Here is an 18,017-nt window from a genome sequence, read left to right as displayed (position 1 = left end):
ACCGTCGTACAAAAACCTCGCTCAGTCAGACTGAACAGAAACTGAACTGACTGCTGCAGCTGGAAGCTACTGCAGAGACTGATACACTTCACTGAGGACACACACCGTCACACTTCCCAACTTCCATTTATCCAATTATAATCCCATGCTCTTATATGAGTTGCCATATAATCACGAGCCAAACGAGGACAGTTAATGAAAACACTTCTGACCTTTGACCTCAGCTTGATACTGTATCACATCAGATTAGAACATATATTAATTCAAGACAACATGAAGACACAGAGCAGCATCAGAAACAATCCTGATCAAGGTTGGCCCAAAATAAGCTGTTATCCTCAAACTGATATTATCTTAAATAAACTAAATCATGTTCAGCGAAGAACATTTAAATGTCCGCTATGATCATGAAAAAGAAAACAAGACAAAATTATTATCTTTATTGACAGACTCGACATCCAGATATAAAAGACACACACAATATACAGACAGACATAAGATTACTCATAGATAGACTTGTGTCTTCAATGGTTAAAAAACATACAAATGTTGGTTCCAATATTTCCAAAAGCTGGAGGAATATCTTTTCTCACTTTGGGTCAATCAAAGACATTATAATCCCATTCCTTGACTCAATCAGCCGACACATACATTTATACATACAATTCCTAAGTAATGTCTGAAAAGTGGGAACATTACAGTTCACAAACATCTTGCCAGCACTTTGCCACCTTGGTTACTTTAACAAGATTCTAAGAGCATCATTATATGCCACCTGAATCTTATTCATCTTTGCTTTACTATGGCTACACCATGGGTGTGCTGTGTAAAGTGGAGTGCAGTATGCTCTAAAAAGAGATGTTTTAACCTCATCAGCGCACATATGAAATTTGCGTACCAGCATATTTGCCTGAGTATATAATTTATAGCACTGGTGCTGAATATCATCATCATCATAAAGGTTATTCCTGATGATATGCCCTAAGTATTTTCCTTTGGTTACAGTATCTAGCTCTTGCTCAGACATGTAAAAGGAGGGAAACTTTAATTTCTGATCCTCCTTAGTTCTGGCTATCATGATAACACTCTTTTTGAATTGAAATTTGATGTCATACATACCATACTTTGCACAAACTCTGAGCAGTTGCTGTAAGCCTAGAAAGAACACAAACATCGTTGCATTGTGCCTTTTATAGTCAGAGACTAGTTGTTTTAAAGCATAAATACACAAATAAAAGTAAAGTATGAAATTATGTCTTCACAAACATTGTCAGCATCATATTGAAAAATGAAATAATTGACTGAATTACATAAACAGTCATTTACATCCATAAAGACTTCGTTATGTTGATGATGGATTCATGGCAGTCTGACGCACGTCCCTTCGAAGAAATAAACTTTTTTATTTTTTTTTTCGTTCAAATTCATTGAAATTTGATAGATGACATCTTGAATCCTTTTTCAAGAACGATGAACCAAATATCATATTAGATTGGTGCTTAAATTGGACAAATGAATCCATATTTATCAAACTAGACAGACTAGAATAATACCTACAGCCTTAATACACTGAAAAAGTAATGAGGAAATGATGGAGTTGTTATTTTAGTTACTGTCCATTCATCTGACAAATGTTCCTCAAATATCATAAATGTTGAAAAAGAAGGTCAAAGACATGTCACATTTATAATAGAGGTAATGAAATCTTTATTGTTGTAAAATGTTGAAACAGAAGCAAGAAGACATTAATGTTGAAACATGTTGAGAGAAAGAGAGAACAGAGAGAGAGCTGAGAGCAGTATGAGAGTAAAACCAGCAGCAGAGTCCCAGTGAGTCAGGTCAGGACTGGGAACACTGGTCTCTCCTCAGTGTCTCTGAGACTGGAGTCTGGGAGCCCTGGGTGGCCTCACAGGTCACAGAGCCCACCTTCCTCCACTGGTCTGCAGGGAGCCTCAGGGTGCTGCTCCAGCTGTAGCAGCCGTCCTTCTCCAGCACCCCGGGGCTCCTGCTCTGCTCCCAGCTGCTGCTGCTGCTGCTGCTGCTGCTGCTGCTGCTGCTGCCGTCCACCTTCCAGGACAGACTCCAGTCTGAGGGGAAGCCCTTGTTGGCCAGACACATGAGCGTGGCCTTCCCCTGCTGCAGCTCCTCACTGGAGGGGGGCAGCACCGTCAGGGTGGGACGGACATCACCTAGGAGACACCAATCAGCTTAGAGGACAGGGACCACACTGCTGTCAATCAACCAGCAGACACTGGGACACCTTCACTGTGTGAGAGTTGATTTAGTCCTTTAAGGAGTTTCTGTCAGATGGTTTTTCTGCTCCACCAGTCACTCACTCACACATTGTTTCACTTCCCTTTAAGAAGCCTCTCATGCATATCAGCACAGAGAGAATCATCAAACAGAATGAGCTGAAATATATCAAACTACACTGGAAATAAAAGACATCAAACTTTCTCATCACAATCAGACAAAACCTGAACTATATGTGACTTTCAAATATTTAGTGGACACATACACAGATACAGAAAATGAACCGACTGCAATCAAATGTTGGACAAGAGGAGCGTTTTGAACACTGATATCATTGAGGTGAAAAATTACATCTCCTCTTACAAAACATTTGTAAAACAGGTTTACAGTTTTATCTTTTCTACACTTCAGGCTGTTTAAATGTCACTTTGACAGGAATGTGTAAAGAAATGTTTTGTAAAGCTGCTCTGAGTTAGCCTCCATGATAAAGGAGGAGAATTAAAACATGAAGACTAAAAGTGTTGGAATTATAACAAGATATATTTATCTGCCTCAAACATGCAAAACAGGACATCTAAAATGACTTTTCAGTATTTTACGAAGAAATTGTGCAGAAACTTACTTCCAACATCCAGTCTGGTTCCTCCACCAAAAGTCCACCACAGTGATACAAACACATTGAGCCGCCGTACAAAAACCTCTGACTGTAGAGAGACACGGCTCTCTGACTTTGACACACTGAACTAAACCTACAAGCCCTCAACATGCAATTTTAATTTTAAAGGATGAAATAATGATTTCTATACTGTCTTTACATTTCATATTTAGTTCAACAAGTTTCTGAATTTATAATTCAGAAGCAAACTTTGTCTATTACTGAAAAATATGTGTGCAAAAATTCGAAAAACTGACTATTTTCCTTCTAATATGTAGAAAAAATAAAATAGTGCCTGAAATGATAAAAACATTGAAACATTTGACTTACTTCCAACATCCAGTCTGGTTCCTCCACCGAACGTGTACCACAGTGATACAAACTCATTGAGCCGCCGTACAAAAACCTCTGACTGTAGAGAGACACGGCTCTCTGACTTTGACACAAACACACTCAACACAATTAGTCTTTGATTGTAAAATATTATCAGCTGATATGAAAAGTGACGATAACACAGAGCCACAGATTTACAGAATGTATGATTTTATTTGATATATGATGATTTTTAATGAAACTTTATTTGCGCTTTATGTAATTTAAATAAGACAGATGTAAGTGTGAAACACATTTTTCAAGAAGCTTCAAGCCAAAACTCATAAAATTGATATTGGTAATACCTTAATCAATACATTAAGTGATTGATCCATTGATAACCAGCATGATGAGAGTAATCCAAGTCCCTGTTGGAGTCAGTCAGAGCATTTCCATAGAGAGCCACTTTGCATCAGCAGCACCATGCTCCAGTGCTCTGGGAGAGTTTATAGTCCTGAGAGTTGAACACTGGATGACTGACAGCTGTCCTTCATGACAACAGAAGACACAGAAATCCTCCTCATCAAAAACATGACTTTGATCTGCGTCCTCATCTGGACTCTCCTCTGCTGCTGCTTCACAGGTAAAGTCCAGAGAATCAAACTCCTCTCCTCTATCAACATCCGTCCCTCTGAAATGAAGCCCACAAAACCATGACGCTGCTTTATGTTTTTGTCTCTGTGTCCTCAGAGTCCAGAGGTCAATACACAGTGACTCAGCCTGGAGCAGTGAGCTCTGCTCTGGGAGGCTCCGTCACCATCAACTGTAGGACCAGTCAGAGTGTTTATGGTAATGACCGTTTAGCCTGGTACCAACAGAGAGATGGAGAAACTCCTAAACTTCTCATTTGCTATGCTAGCAGTCGAGCATCAGGGATTCCAGGTCGTTTTACAGGCAGTGGATCAAACTCTGCCTTCACTCTGACCATCAGTGGAGTTCAGGCTGAAGATGCAGCAGTTTACTACTGTCAGAGTTTTCACTATCCCAACAGTCAGTGGGTGTTCACACAGTGAAAAACCGTCATACAAAAACCTCCCTCAGTCAGACTGAACAGAAACTGAACTGACTGCTGCAGCTGGAAGCTACTGCAGAGACTGATACACTTCACTGAAAACAATAGGTTTCATGTTACATATAACCAAATATCCTTATTGTAAAGAGAAATGTTGACATACCGGCCCATCTCTAAAAGCTTGTTACCTGCCTAGTTGAGGTAATTCAAGACCAAGTTGCTGTTATAGATTGACAGCAATGTTCCTCATCCCTTGAGTTGAGGGAAAGAATAACACATTTCCCACAAATAGTTTCATATTGCAAGTGCGCTAGATGAGGAAAATCAAGACCAGATGCTTTTTTAGATTTCACAGGAAAATAGTTCTGCTGGCAGAGGTAGACACTGGTACAATAAAGATGTCAGATAGATAGATAGATAGATAGATAGATAGATAGATAGATAGATAGATAGATAGATAGATCTTTGTTATAATTGTACATCGTACAACAAAATTGAGATGCAAAAACATAAAAAAAAACATCAGTACTAAGATAGAAATAGATAAATAAAAAACACAAATACCAAGCACACACCTCACATACACCATGTCATTCACGTGATCGTACAATCACCAGATTATTGCACAGTCAGACAGGAAAAAGTAACTATTGCGTTACTTTCATTTATTCCCCCTTTTGAGCTCATTATTCGCCGTTATTCCTATCACTGTTGATGACCCTCTGGAGTGCTTTCCTCTCTGATGCTGTGCAGCTGACGTACCACACACACATGCAGTATGTCAACACTCAATGACAAGATCAGTTTTTGTGACAGATGGTTCTTTCTGTTGAGTGTCTGGAAGTAAAGTCTCTGCTGTGCCTTCTTGATAGTCACTGAGGTGTTAGCACTCTACGACAGGTCCTCCTCAATCTGGATGCCCAGGAACCTGAAGTCAGAGGCCCTCTCTACATAATCCCTGATGATGCACAGTTATAGAATGCTTTCCGTTATCTTCCTCGGAAGTCCACAATCAGCTACTTCGTCTTGGTGGTGTTAAGGACCAGGTTATTGTCCCTGCACCACCCAGTCAACTGCTCCACCTCTGCACTGTAGGCAGGCTCACCCCCCTCAGAAATGAGTCCCACTAATGTGGTGTTGTCTGCAAACATCATAGTGGTGTAGTCATGAGTGCAGAGGGTGTAGAGTAGGGGGCTCAGCACACAGCCCTGTGGGGAGCCGGTGCTGATGCTGATGGATGCTGAGATGTGGGAGCTCACTCTCACCCTCTGAGAGCGATTTGTCAGGAAGTCCAGGATTCAGAGGCAGATGGAGGAAGACAGTCCCAGCCCCGTCAGTTTGGACTCCAGTCTGTGGGGGAGGATGGTGTTAAACACAGAGCTAAAATCAACAAAGAGCAGCCTTGCATAGCTCCCCTGCTGCTCCAGGTGGCTCAAAGCAGTGTGGAGGGCTGTTGCAATAGCATCCTCTGTAGATCTGTTAGCCCAGTAAGCAAACTGGTGAGAGTCCAATAGAGGTGGTAGACTTGAGATGATGTGCCACCGAACCAGAGCTTCAAAACACTTCATGATAATCTGTGTAAGTGCTACAGGACAGTAGTCATCCAGGCTTCTGACTGCTGTCTTTTTTGGCAGTGGAACAATAACAGAGGACTTCAGACAAGGTGGGATAGTGTACTGGGACAGGGACTGGTTGAAGATCCTGGTAAAGACAACAGCCAGCTGGTCTGCACAGGTCTTCAGTACACGTCCAAGTACGCCAACTGATCCGGCAGCTTTCCTCGGGTTTACCCCTCTTAGTGTGCGCAGCACCTCATATTTCTCCAACATGAGGATGTTGTCACGGGTTGAGGGGAGTGATGTGGCTGCATTCAGTTGCTCTGCCTCAAATCGAGCAAAGAAAATGTTCAGTTCCTCCACCAGCGAGGCGTCTCCATCAGCCACTGTGAGGTTGTTGGATTTGTAGCCAGTGATGTGCTGCACCACCTTCCACACCTGCCTCATGTTGTTGCTCCTCAGATGTTCCTCTATCCTCCTCTGGTATGCTGTCTTGGCCTCTCTGATGCCTCTCCTCAGGCTGGCTCTGGCAGCACTGTACTGTGACCCATCACCACACCTGAAGGCCTTGTTTCTCTCCTTCAGCAGGGTCCTGACCTCTCCAGTCATCCAGGGCTTTTGGTTTTGATAGACCCGAATGCGCTTGTTGATGGTAACAGTGTCCATGCAGAACTTGATATAGCTCAGGAGGGATGAAGTGTAGTCCTCCAGGTCCTGGACAATGTATCAGTTTGGAAAAACATCTTGAAAACTCTGAACCCAGAAGAAAATATGAATTGATGTGAACATGAAGGGATCAGGATGGAGACTGTGAACTCGATATTTGAGCAGTAGTTCAGGAAATGGTTTTGCAAAAGCAACAAAATGATGTGACGTGGACAGTTAAAAATTCAAACTTCAGCTCAGTCCAAACCGTGAGCACAGAAAATAAGATATTTTATATAGCACTGAATCCTCACGCAAGTTATTAATTAGATGTTCGTGACCTTTTTTAATTTGATTTTTTTTTTTTTTTTCTGAATACCACCACGACACCGCAACACCATCTGTATGTTTATTCTTGGATGTATCAGACAAAACTCATGGGGAGGGTCCAGGTTGACATGACTGAAGCATTTCCATAGAGAGCCACTTTGCATCAGCAGCACCATGCTCCAGTGCTCTGGGAGAGTTTATAGTCCTGAGAGTTGAACACTGGATGACTGACAGCTGTCCTTCATGACAACAGAAGACACAGAAATCCTCCTCATCAAAAACATGACTTTGATCTGCGTCCTCATCTGGACTCTCCTCTGCTGCTGCTTCACAGGTAAAGTCCAGAGAATCAAACTCCTCTCCTCTATCAACATCCGTCCCTCTGAAATGAAGCCCACAAAACCATGACGCTGCTTTATGTTTTTGTCTCTGTGTCCTCAGAGTCCAGAGGTCAGATCACAGTGACTCAGCCTGGAGCAGTGAGCTCTGCTCTGGGAGGCTCCGTCACCATCAACTGTAGGACCAGTCAGAATATTTATTCTACCTATTTAGCCTGGTACCAACAGAGAGATGGAGAAACTCCTAAACTGCTCATCTACTATATTAGCACACGAGCATCAGGGATTCCAGGTCGTTTTACAGGCAGTGGATCAAACTCTGCCTTCACTCTGACCATCAGTGGAGTTCAGGCTGAAGATGCAGCAGTTTACTACTGTCAGAGTCGGCATTACCCCAACAGTCAGCGGGTGTTCACACAGTGAAAAACCGTCGTACAAAAACCTCCCTCAGTCAGACTGAACAGAAACTGAAGTGACTGCTGCAGCTGGAAGCTACTGCAGAGACTGATACACTTCACTGAGGACACACACACACACACACACACACACACACACACACACACACACACAGTGTCTCACCTTCCATTTATATCCAATTATAATCCCATGTTCTTATGTGATTTGCCATATAATCAGGAGGAGCCAAACGAGGACAATTAATAATAATAATAATGATACATTTTATTTATACAGCGCTTTTACAGCTCTCAAAGACGCTTTACGTAAAACCAAATAAAGAGGAAAAATACATAAGTGCTCAGTGCAAAGAGGAAGAAAGAGAAATAAATGAAAAGTACATAGAAGGACAAACAAACGATGTGCAAATAACTATGTGTTTGTGATTACGAAAACTGATGGGGGGCACAGAGAAAGACAGCTATTGTTGCAGGTTGAAAGCAGATTTAAAAAGGTGGGTCTTGAGTAAAGATTTGAAGGTGGATGGGTTAATACGGTCACGGATGTGTTTGGAGAGGGCGTTCCAGAGGGAGGGGGCGGCTATAGAGAAGGCTCTGTTGCCCCAGGTGCGGTGCTTGGTACTGAGCAGGTGTGAGAGGAGGTTTGCATCGGATGATCGGAGGTTGCGAGAGGGAGTGTGGTGGTAGAGCAAGTTTGTGAGGTAGGAAGGGGCCTGGTTATGGAGGGCTTTGTGGGTGAGGAGGAGGAGCTTGAAGTTGATTTGATGTGGGACAGGGAGCCAGTGTAAGTTTTGGAGAACAGGGGTGATGTGTTCGTGGGAGCGGGTGTGGTTGAGGAGGCGTGCAGCCGAGTTTTGAATGTACTGAAGTTTGTTGAGAACCTTGGATGATGAGCCATAGAGGATGCTAATGCAGTAGTCGAGTTGTGAGGTGATGAATGTGTAACCCAGGTTATTTTCTGCAGTTTACAGAGTTACGAGTGTTCCTTAAACACATCACTTGAAAGTTACGTCGTTAAGCAGCTGCGCACAGGGAGGTTCCTGGAAAAAAAAGACACAACCCCCGATGGCCACTGCAGAGCATACCGCTAAGACAGGTGAAGCATGTTGGACAGATTAGATATAGGACAACTTCATGATTAATTTCCCAAAGTTGAAGTGAAAGTGAGAGGACTTGGCAGTGTAGCCAAGAGAGGGGAAACTACTGAGTTGCAAAATTATTGTTGAGAGGATTCAGCGAGAGAAACTCCGGCAGGCGTTGTCTCCAATTAACGTGGATATCCTTGTGAGTTAGCTTCACGAGTTAGCTGACTAGCATCAAAATGCCGATGTGAAACTGTTAAGTATTGTGTTACTTTTATTTCCAAGAGTCGTAAGACAAAAACCAGCCAGGATATTGAGTATAAGTAAGCTATTGAATATGCTTTGGTTGATATTGTTGAGCAATTTAGCCGCCCACGTTGTCGGCTTAGTTGCGGCCTAGAAGCTAAGTGCTACTCTCATAGCCGCTGCTGTAGCTCAGGTAAAGCTCATGAGGTTATTGTGAGTATTTGCATTGTTAAAGCTGTTAAGTATGCACCGTAAAGTGTGAATGTGTATTATTTTGGAATTCAGAAGGTTGTGAGTTGTAAGAAAGACACTGAAGAAAGTTCATTTAAAAAAAAAGATATTGTATTTATACTGTGCTGTAAGTTATCATTTAATTTCAATGAGTAGGCTATGTGAAGAGAGACTTTTGAACTGAAAAAATAACTGCTCTGCACACTTTCGTGCAGGCTGGGTTTTTTTTGAGGGACGATTCAACTGCAATCCAGACCTTTGCTGCTCGTGGATGCTGTGGTTTCACCTGGATGCTGATGTATGCCGTTCCAAGGGGGCGGTAGGAAGCATGAGACCTGGAATTTGACTGAGAGGATTTCTAATTTTATTTGCACTTTTTTTTCTGAGATCTCAGTTATTTTTTTATTTTTATTTTTTTGGTCCCAACACTGACATTGACAATTAATACTGCCTTTTAAAGGAACACAGACCGATGCTGTGAGGCAGCTAAAAAGAGGACAATTTATTTGAAGGACATTATTTTTTTAAGGACCCTAACTGGAAGAATTTCAAAATTTGAAGGGGCAAAGACTGGAAACTGAAAATACTGAGTTGTGCATTTAATTTCTGAATGTGGAAAATTCAGTTGAGTTATTTAATTTCTAATGTCAAGACTTGAATTTGCCCAATCCGCACATTAGAATTGGAAGTTGAGTTAAATTGAGGTATTCAAGTTGAGGTTATGCTTTACAGATAATGTATGTAAGGAAATAGAACTGAACATAATTTTTTGACACAGTACATACATAAAGGTTTCTTCTATCTTCCATAAACCTGTGTTGTGTGTGTTGTGTGGGCTGGAGATCTCATTGCTCTCTATAGAGTCTGCTACTGCCAATCTCCTTAAGAATCTAGTAGATGAAAGAAACCTGTAGCCGAATCAACCCCTTGGTTGAGTTTAATGCATTTTGATGAACCTTAAGCACCGATGCTAAGAATCTTTGGGTCAGGATTGGTGCCATAGACCTTCTTTAGATAGACTACCCCCCTCTCTCGGGTTACAGGGGTTACAAATGCATGGATGAGAGTTTCGGCGGCAGAGAAGGAGAGTAATGGACGAAGGCGAGCAATGTTCTTGAGGTAGAAAAACAGTTTGGGTGAGGCGGCTGATGTGTGATAACACTTTTGACCTTTGACCTCAGCTTGATACTGTACCACATCAGATTAGAACATTTCGTAATTCAAGACAACATTTGAAACAATGGAAATACACCATATTGCCAAAAGTATTCGCTCACCTGCTTGACATCCCATTCTTGAACCAAAGTGTTTAATATGACGTCAGTCCCTTTGCATCCACACCAAACTCTCTCCTTCATGTCTTAATGGACCTGCTTTGTGCACTGGTGCACAGTGATGTTAGAACAGGAGGGAGCCATCCCCAAATTGTTCTCACAAAGTTGGGAGATTGGAATTGTCCAACATCTCTTTGTATGCTGAAGCATTCAGAGTTCCTTTCACTGGAACTAAGGGGCCAAGCCCAGCTCCTGAAAAACAACCCCACACCATAATCCCCCGTCTAACAAACTTTACACCTGGCACAATGCAGTCAGACAAGTACCGTTCTCCTGGCAACCGCCAAACCCAGACTCGTCCATCAGATTGCCAGATGGAGAAGCACAATTTGTCACTCCAGAGATGTATTGCTTGGATGCAGCTGCTCTGCCATGAAAACCCATTCCATGAAGCTCTCTACACACTGTTCTTGAGCTGATCTGAAGGCCACATGAAGTTTGGAGGTCTGTAGCGATTGACTCTGCAGAAAGTTGGCAACCTCTGCGCACTATGCTTCTCAGCATCCACTGACACCGCTCCGTCATTTCACGTGCCTGAGTTGCTTCCACTTTGTTATAATTCCACTGACAGTTGACTGTGGAATATTTAGGAGTCAGGAAATTTCACAGCTGGACTTGTTGCACAGGTGGCATCCTATCACAGTTCCACACTGGAATTCACAAAGGCCCTGAGAGCGACTCATTCTTTCAAAAATGTTTGTAGAATCAGTCTGCATGCCTAGGTGCTGCTTTTATACACCTGTGGCCATGAAAGTGATTGGAACACCTGAAATTAATTATTTGGATGGGTGAGTGAATACTTTTGGCAGTGTAGTGTATACCCACAGTCTTAGAACCATTAAAACAGAATTTGGAAAATATGACTTTGTCACTGTTATGACTCTTTTGCAGAAATGAGACTACTGTTACTAATGCATCATATGTCAAGGAACACATGACATTTATAATAGACACAAGGAAATCTTTATTGTAAAATGTTGAAACAAAGCAAGAACACATTAATGTTGAAACATGTTGAGAAAAAGATAGATTACTGCAAGCAGCGCAAATTACACTTTTAAACTATCATGAATCTGAAAAAGGAGAAGGAGTTATCACTTAATACAGATGGTACTCTGATTTATATTTATAACGCTGAATTATTGTTGTTTATTTGGATTTTTACATCCAGGACATGAGAATAAGTTTCAGGAACAAATTAATTTTCTTGAAGCTAAGATGACTGTGATAACAAGTGACTTCAAAAAATTGGTAAAAAAAATGCATTGTCACCAACATTGATAAGAATTCATACAAAAAACTCTGTTTATTAAAACCAGCAGTCTTAACCCTCTGGCCTTGTTCGTTTTTACTACCCTCTCAGCTTGTTCGTGGTCAAAAATGGCCACCAACAGATTGAGTCTGTAATTTTTGGGATTTTGTATGTTTTTTGCTGCTTTTACTGCATAAAATGTTTAATATTAGTTCCTGTCATTAGTACAAAAAATGTATTCATTTTTAATTTTTTAACCCCTCAAATGCCAATTTGTTTGTACAATGCGCTTGTTGGAAAACTACCACAAAAATGATCACTGCCTATCTTCTCAGTGCTACCGGTTTATCTTGTATTATCAATAACACAGTCTGAGATATGTAACTGATAAACAACAACATTGATTATTATGCATTGTTATTTTTGTGCAGGGAAGGCAGTAGAAAGTAGAAAAACTCCCTCTTAGCTTGTTCGTGGCCAAAAGTGTCCACCTCTTGTTTACATTTCCAAAATGCTAAAAAACTGATATATATATTTAAAAAATTCCATTTTTTTTTTTTTTTTACCAGTTTTTTAAATTTGCATCAGTCCTGGTCATGAAAACTAAAATTTCATTCAAATTCTGAATTTTAACCCTTTAAATGCCTATTAGATAAATTAATGCTGATGATTTATAAGGGAGAATAGCATTAAATCAGCATGTTTTTACAAAATAATACATGCTACCTGAATTATTCTTTAACCATCATTGCAGCTTAATGTGTGTCAATAATAAGCAGTATCAATGATTTTTATGCTTCATTAGTTGTTTGTGCAGTGGCAGAAAAAACATAAAAACTCCCTCTTAGCTTATGCATGGCCAAAAGTGTCCACCTCCTGTTTGCTTACAAAATGCTATATACAAACACTATATACTGAAAATATTTGCTTCTTTTTTTTAAATTTGACATCAGTCCTGATCATGAAATCCAAAATTTTAATCAGTTCCAGAATTAACTGGGTCGTTTTCCCGTGTAAATCTCCATGCTCCAAGCATAGGAGGTTGCCACATCACAGGTAAACCAGATTTTAGTGCCATACTTTGCAGGCTTGTTGGGGATATATTGTAGATGTCAGTGGTGTGCATTGGGGGGTGGACAGTGGCCTAATTGTTGAAAAATGCACACTAAAGTGCCCTCTTGGGTGCCAAAATGCATGCTAAAGTGCCCTCTTGGGAGCCAAAACGCGCGCTGAAGCACCATCTTGGGAGCCAAAACGCGCGCTGTAGCGCCCTCTTGGGAGCCAAAAAGTGCGTTAAACTGCCCTCTTGGTTGGCAAAACACAACAAACTGCCCCCTTGGCTGGTTAAAACATGATAAACTGCCCTCTTGGGTGACAAAATCAGGCACTAAAGTGCCCTCTTCGAAGCCAAAACGTGCGCTAATGTGCCCTCTTCAGTCACAAGAACGTGCTGTATGTGCCCTTTTTTTGCCTTTCGCCCCTGCCTTTCAAAAGGTCTGTGCACGCCACTGGTCGAAGTCCACAATGACCTATGAATGCAACAAGCTGCTCGTCAACACACACACACATCAACCCCTGGATTAAATAAGAGGGGGAGGCAAGCAACCCACTTTTCCCACAGGATGCGAAATGCAGCGAGTTTATCATTCCTGAAGCGTCCTGGGTGGGAGAGCCTGTCATCAAAGCAGATGTTAGCGCTGATCTGAGTGAAGCTGTAGAGGGGCATCGTGGCACAAAACGTGGCCCGTCCTGTCTTGGCATCCCACATGCCACGTGTTGCTTCATGTCTTGAGCGGTAGACGCCAGCCAGAATCAGAATCCCAATGTAGACTCTCATCTCCACTTCATCCACATCCTTCCAATCCTCACACCTTCGCCTCCCATGCAGGTTTGTGTTGGTGCACAGCAGCTGAATGATCTCCTCTGTAATAAACAGGTCAAAGGCAGACCTCAGGTTGCTGATATGGGCAACTGCATACAGGGTGGGCCCTGGGGTGAAACCAGTGGATACTGGATTGTGGTGCAGGGTCTCTTCAGTAGTGGGAAACCACATTATTTTCCCATGACGAGACATCCACTCACCCGCCAGCCCCTCTGTCTCTGCCATCAGCTGATCGGCCTCCATCGCTGTGTCTGTACCGTCCTCTTCCCCTGAGGAAGAGGAACCAGGCACTGGCTGGAAGTCGTCATCAGTGGTGTTGCTGTCATCCTCTGAGGAAGGTGTCCCATCATCTTCAGGAGAGGACGTGTCCTCATCTTGGGTAGAAGATTTCTCCTCCTCAACCGCAGAGGATTTCTCTCCATCTTTACTCTCTGAGCCAATCACATACTCAAGTGCTTCAGTCAGGGCATATGACCTTCTCGCCATCCTACAGATAAAGAAGGATCTGGGAGCTGATAGGCTCACTTATAGCATTAGTCCTGACTGCACCTGCATAAAGTCCAGGACAGATTTTTAAACAGTGTCAGACTTTGTTTTTGTTTCCCCAGAAGCCAGAGGTCAAGATGACCTGTGATCCTTTTTTTTGGAGAGCAGCTATTTGAGAATGTAAAGGCTATTGTGTAGTTGTGTGTGGCATTTTTTTATGAAAAGATCAAAGTTACAGGTGTTTTCAACTTGTGCATCACAGCCAGGTTTGCCTTGGAAACTCAAAGCTCAATAACCTGTACCAAGAGAAATTCACCAAAACTTGTATGGTATGATACACTGTAATTTATGTCACTTTATCTTGCTAAAACTAAATTTTTTTTTCATGCACAAACACACATCATTACCTGACATCCTGAGGATCACACCTATGTCAAAATTGTGTCATTCATTTGCTCCATTGGAGTGCAGGAAGCCATCACACGCCCCTAGTGGAAACTAAGAATATTAACTGAAATTGCTCCCTTGCCCAAAAATGGACAAATGACACAATCTGGTAAAAAACATTAAAAACTGAAATTTTCAAGTGTTGAGTTTAGAATGAAAGCCATTTTACCTAAATTATATGATTTTATACTGTAAATCACAAGGAATTAAAAAATGTGGTTTTAATGGGTTTCAATTGGCCAAAAGTGTCCACGATAGAGCCATAAGGTACAATTGTAGATACACAGTATAATATTGACATATTTAAAGAGCAGGTTTTGAAAATTGAAAGATCAGCCAAAAATCCAGACCCTTGGGAAATATCATTCCATATGCATTAACACAGCTAAAATGATCAACAAAAAGGAAGTGAGGTGGACACAAATGGCCAGCATAGAGTCCAGAGGGTTAACACATGCAGTTGTATCGTCAGAAAGCTGAGAAGCTCCTAAACTCCTCACTTATGAAGCTCGATCCCATCAGTCTGGAGTCTCAGGTGGTTCCAGTGGGAGTCAGTCTGGGACCGACTTCACTCTGACCATCACTGGAGTTCAGACTGAAGATGCAGGAGTTTACTACTGTCAGCAGGATTAAAGCCACTGATTCACACGGTGATACAACTTTATAAAAAAAACCTTCCTCAGTTCAAAAGAAGCTGATCTGAATGAACAGCTGCACAGAAACAGAGACACTTCAGAGGTTTTAGACATGATGACAGAATCAGACTGACCTGGAGGCCATTCTCCACCTCTCTTAAGCCTTCACAAAAGGCCGTCTTCACACCCTGATTGGCTGAGAGAAGAACGTCCTAAACTGCTTCCCCTCATTAATTAGCAGCCAGTCTCACAGTCTGTACACAGTGATCTGAATCCACTGCATCAGTCTAGAGGAGGTTTGAAATTCAGCCCAAATAAAACACACAGCAAGTCTTTCAACATCATTTTTAAAACATTTCTGATCAAATCTGAACTACATACAATTTATATTTTAGCCGGACATTTCATTTTGAACAATCCTCATCACACTACGTCTCTAATGGGCTTTTGTTCATTGAAAAGTACATCACTTGTAATGTATGTTAAAATGACCCTGCTGATGATGATACGATGATGATGTAATGCTGATAATATCCTACAAATGCAATAAATTCTCTTCACACTTTACAGTTTATAGGATTCATTTTACTTTGTGGACACTTGTAAAAACATCTGAGTCTTCAACCAATGGCACACTTCATACATGAGACACATACAGTTTATCTGTCAGAAACCCAGCCCAACCCCAGCTCCTGTTTTATGTTTTTGTCTCTCGTCATCGTACAAAAACCTCCCTCAGTCAGAATGAACAGAATCTGAACTGACTTCTGTAGCTGACTGTGTTGGCTGCAGCTCCCCCTGTTGGCCAGTCCAGTCTGAATCATAGTGTAAATACAAGTTAATTCAAAGTATTCTTTGAAAAAACTAATCATTGTAACAGTTTCTGGTCACGTGCTCGTGGATGATTTAGTTTGTACTGTTTTTCCAATGTGATTAATACGTTGAATCTGAATGATAAAAATATGGTTTTCTAGGCATCCTGCAGGAGACAACATGCCTTCACCTCAACAAAGATTTGAGGAGTAGCTCATAAGTACTGCCCATAGCAAATTAATATTATGGTTAATAATTTAAAGTTGCTAATTTTTTAACAGTGAATAGTTAAAACCATATAAACTGAAAAAGAAAAAAAGGCACACAGCTCCCAGTAATGAGAGCAAAGCTTTATCTCACCTCTGTGTCCACACTGGTTTATAGCTGTCCTGCAGAGTTTATCCTGCAGATCCAGTGTTTTCTTGTGTTGTTGAATCAAATCTCTGTGTCCTTCTGAGAAAGTACTGACAGGTGTGATTCTGAGGACAGACAGAATGGACAACGTCAGTATCTGAAACATGACACATAATTAATAAATAAATTGAATGAAGTGCCACAAAGTGAGAGGTCTTCAGCTTGTACATGTGAAGCCTTTATTTAAGATTTTGTTTTCATTTCAGTTTTACAGTTTTGACCGATTCTGCAGCTGCTGAGGTTAAATATCCTCGATCACTTGGATCATACTGTTTGTCCTTCTGTAATATCGTTTCCAGGCAAGCTTCAGATTTAACTAAAGAAAATTTACAAAATTTTTCAGTTGATTATTCTTAATTTTATTACAACTGTGCACATAAGATGTTGTGCCAGTGCAGGCCTGCCCTAAAGAATGTGATCATCTCAGTGCTGATGTCTGTTTCCTGGAACCAAAACAGCAAACCAGATACATTGTTTTCAGCATAAGTTAGATAGTGCTCTTTTAGATATAATGTAAAACTGATAGCATCACAAGGGTGACAGCATGTAATTTATTACTGAATAGTGATGTAACTTCATGATACAACATGAAGAAAAACATGTCTAGAGTCTTTAAGAACAGTATATCATTGTATGCTGATGACATTCTTCTATCGAATATTTTAGATTCCTGTCAACTACATTTGAAAAATTATTTAGCTAAATTCTCGACTTGTTTAAAGTGCTTTATGATTTTACTGCTGAAACCAGACACTGTCAGATGACACTGAACAAGCTAGAGGATAACTGTGTCAATGCATGAAGTAATGCCAGAGAGTTTTAATGTACATATCACCAGTGACAAGAAAATATCACCCTGATATGAGTTATAATCCTGAACATGTGAAAATATAGAACAAGGAATCCTTTGTTGGTATAAACACACATCCATGATGAAATATTTTATTCAAAGAAAAAATATATTAATTGTCTTACAGATTTTAAAGCACCTGATTGCTGCAACAATGAAAATTTCAATATCTGAAGTTGAATGATGTTAAGTTGGTGTAATGACAGAAACAGTGAGTGAGACAGAAAGACACAGACTACAGATAGAAAGAGTAAAAACAGTAAAAGTAACCAGTAAAATAACTCGACCCACTGCAGAGAGAGAGATTAATAAAGTTTATATGGGCTCAACTAAACTCCATCCTGTTGGCTGCAGCAGAGGAGCTTCTAGTTCTGTTGGTCTTCCTCAGATTGGATGAAACTGATCTTGAATGTTTCACTTCCCTCTCTGAGCTCAGTAACCATGGCAACAGACAGGCATCACTGCTGAACCATGACGACAGACAGGTTTCAGTACTAAAGATAAAAAGATAAAGGTTGCATTTTGTTCCTCTGACGTATCTATGTTAAAAACCCAAATTCACAAATAAATCAATGATGGCATGCTGCTGATCAATAATCTGATACAGTGATTGATCCATTGATAAACAGCATGATGAGAGTAATCCAAGTCCCTGTTGGAGTCAGTCAGAGCATTTCCATAGAGAGCCACTTTGCATCAGCAGCACCATGCTCCAGTGCTCTGGGAGAGTTTATAGTCCTGAGAGTTGAACACTGGATGACTGACAGC

General features: G+C 41.1%; 2 gene segments (V, D, J or C); one reads left to right on the top strand and one right to left on the bottom strand.

Moving 5' to 3' along the window:
* Positions 1-1,806: 1,806 nt before the first annotated feature.
* Positions 1,807-2,922, bottom strand: LOC115579531 (Ig kappa-b4 chain C region-like). The segment is given in 2 exon segments: positions 1,807-2,189; positions 2,876-2,922. A coding segment is annotated over 1 exon segment (279 nt).
* An 889-nt stretch (positions 2,923-3,811) lies between these two features.
* On the top strand, positions 3,812-4,293 carry LOC115579262 (Ig kappa chain V region 3547-like). The segment is given in 2 exon segments: positions 3,812-3,863; positions 3,971-4,293. Coding segments are annotated over 2 exon segments (375 nt in total).
* Positions 4,294-18,017: the final 13,724 nt, after the last annotated feature.

Source organism: Sparus aurata, chromosome 3 (genome assembly GCF_900880675.1).
Source record: "Sparus aurata chromosome 3, fSpaAur1.1, whole genome shotgun sequence".
Lineage (NCBI taxonomy): Eukaryota > Metazoa > Chordata > Actinopteri > Spariformes > Sparidae > Sparus > Sparus aurata.
This window is presented reverse-complemented; position numbering and strand designations above follow the sequence as displayed.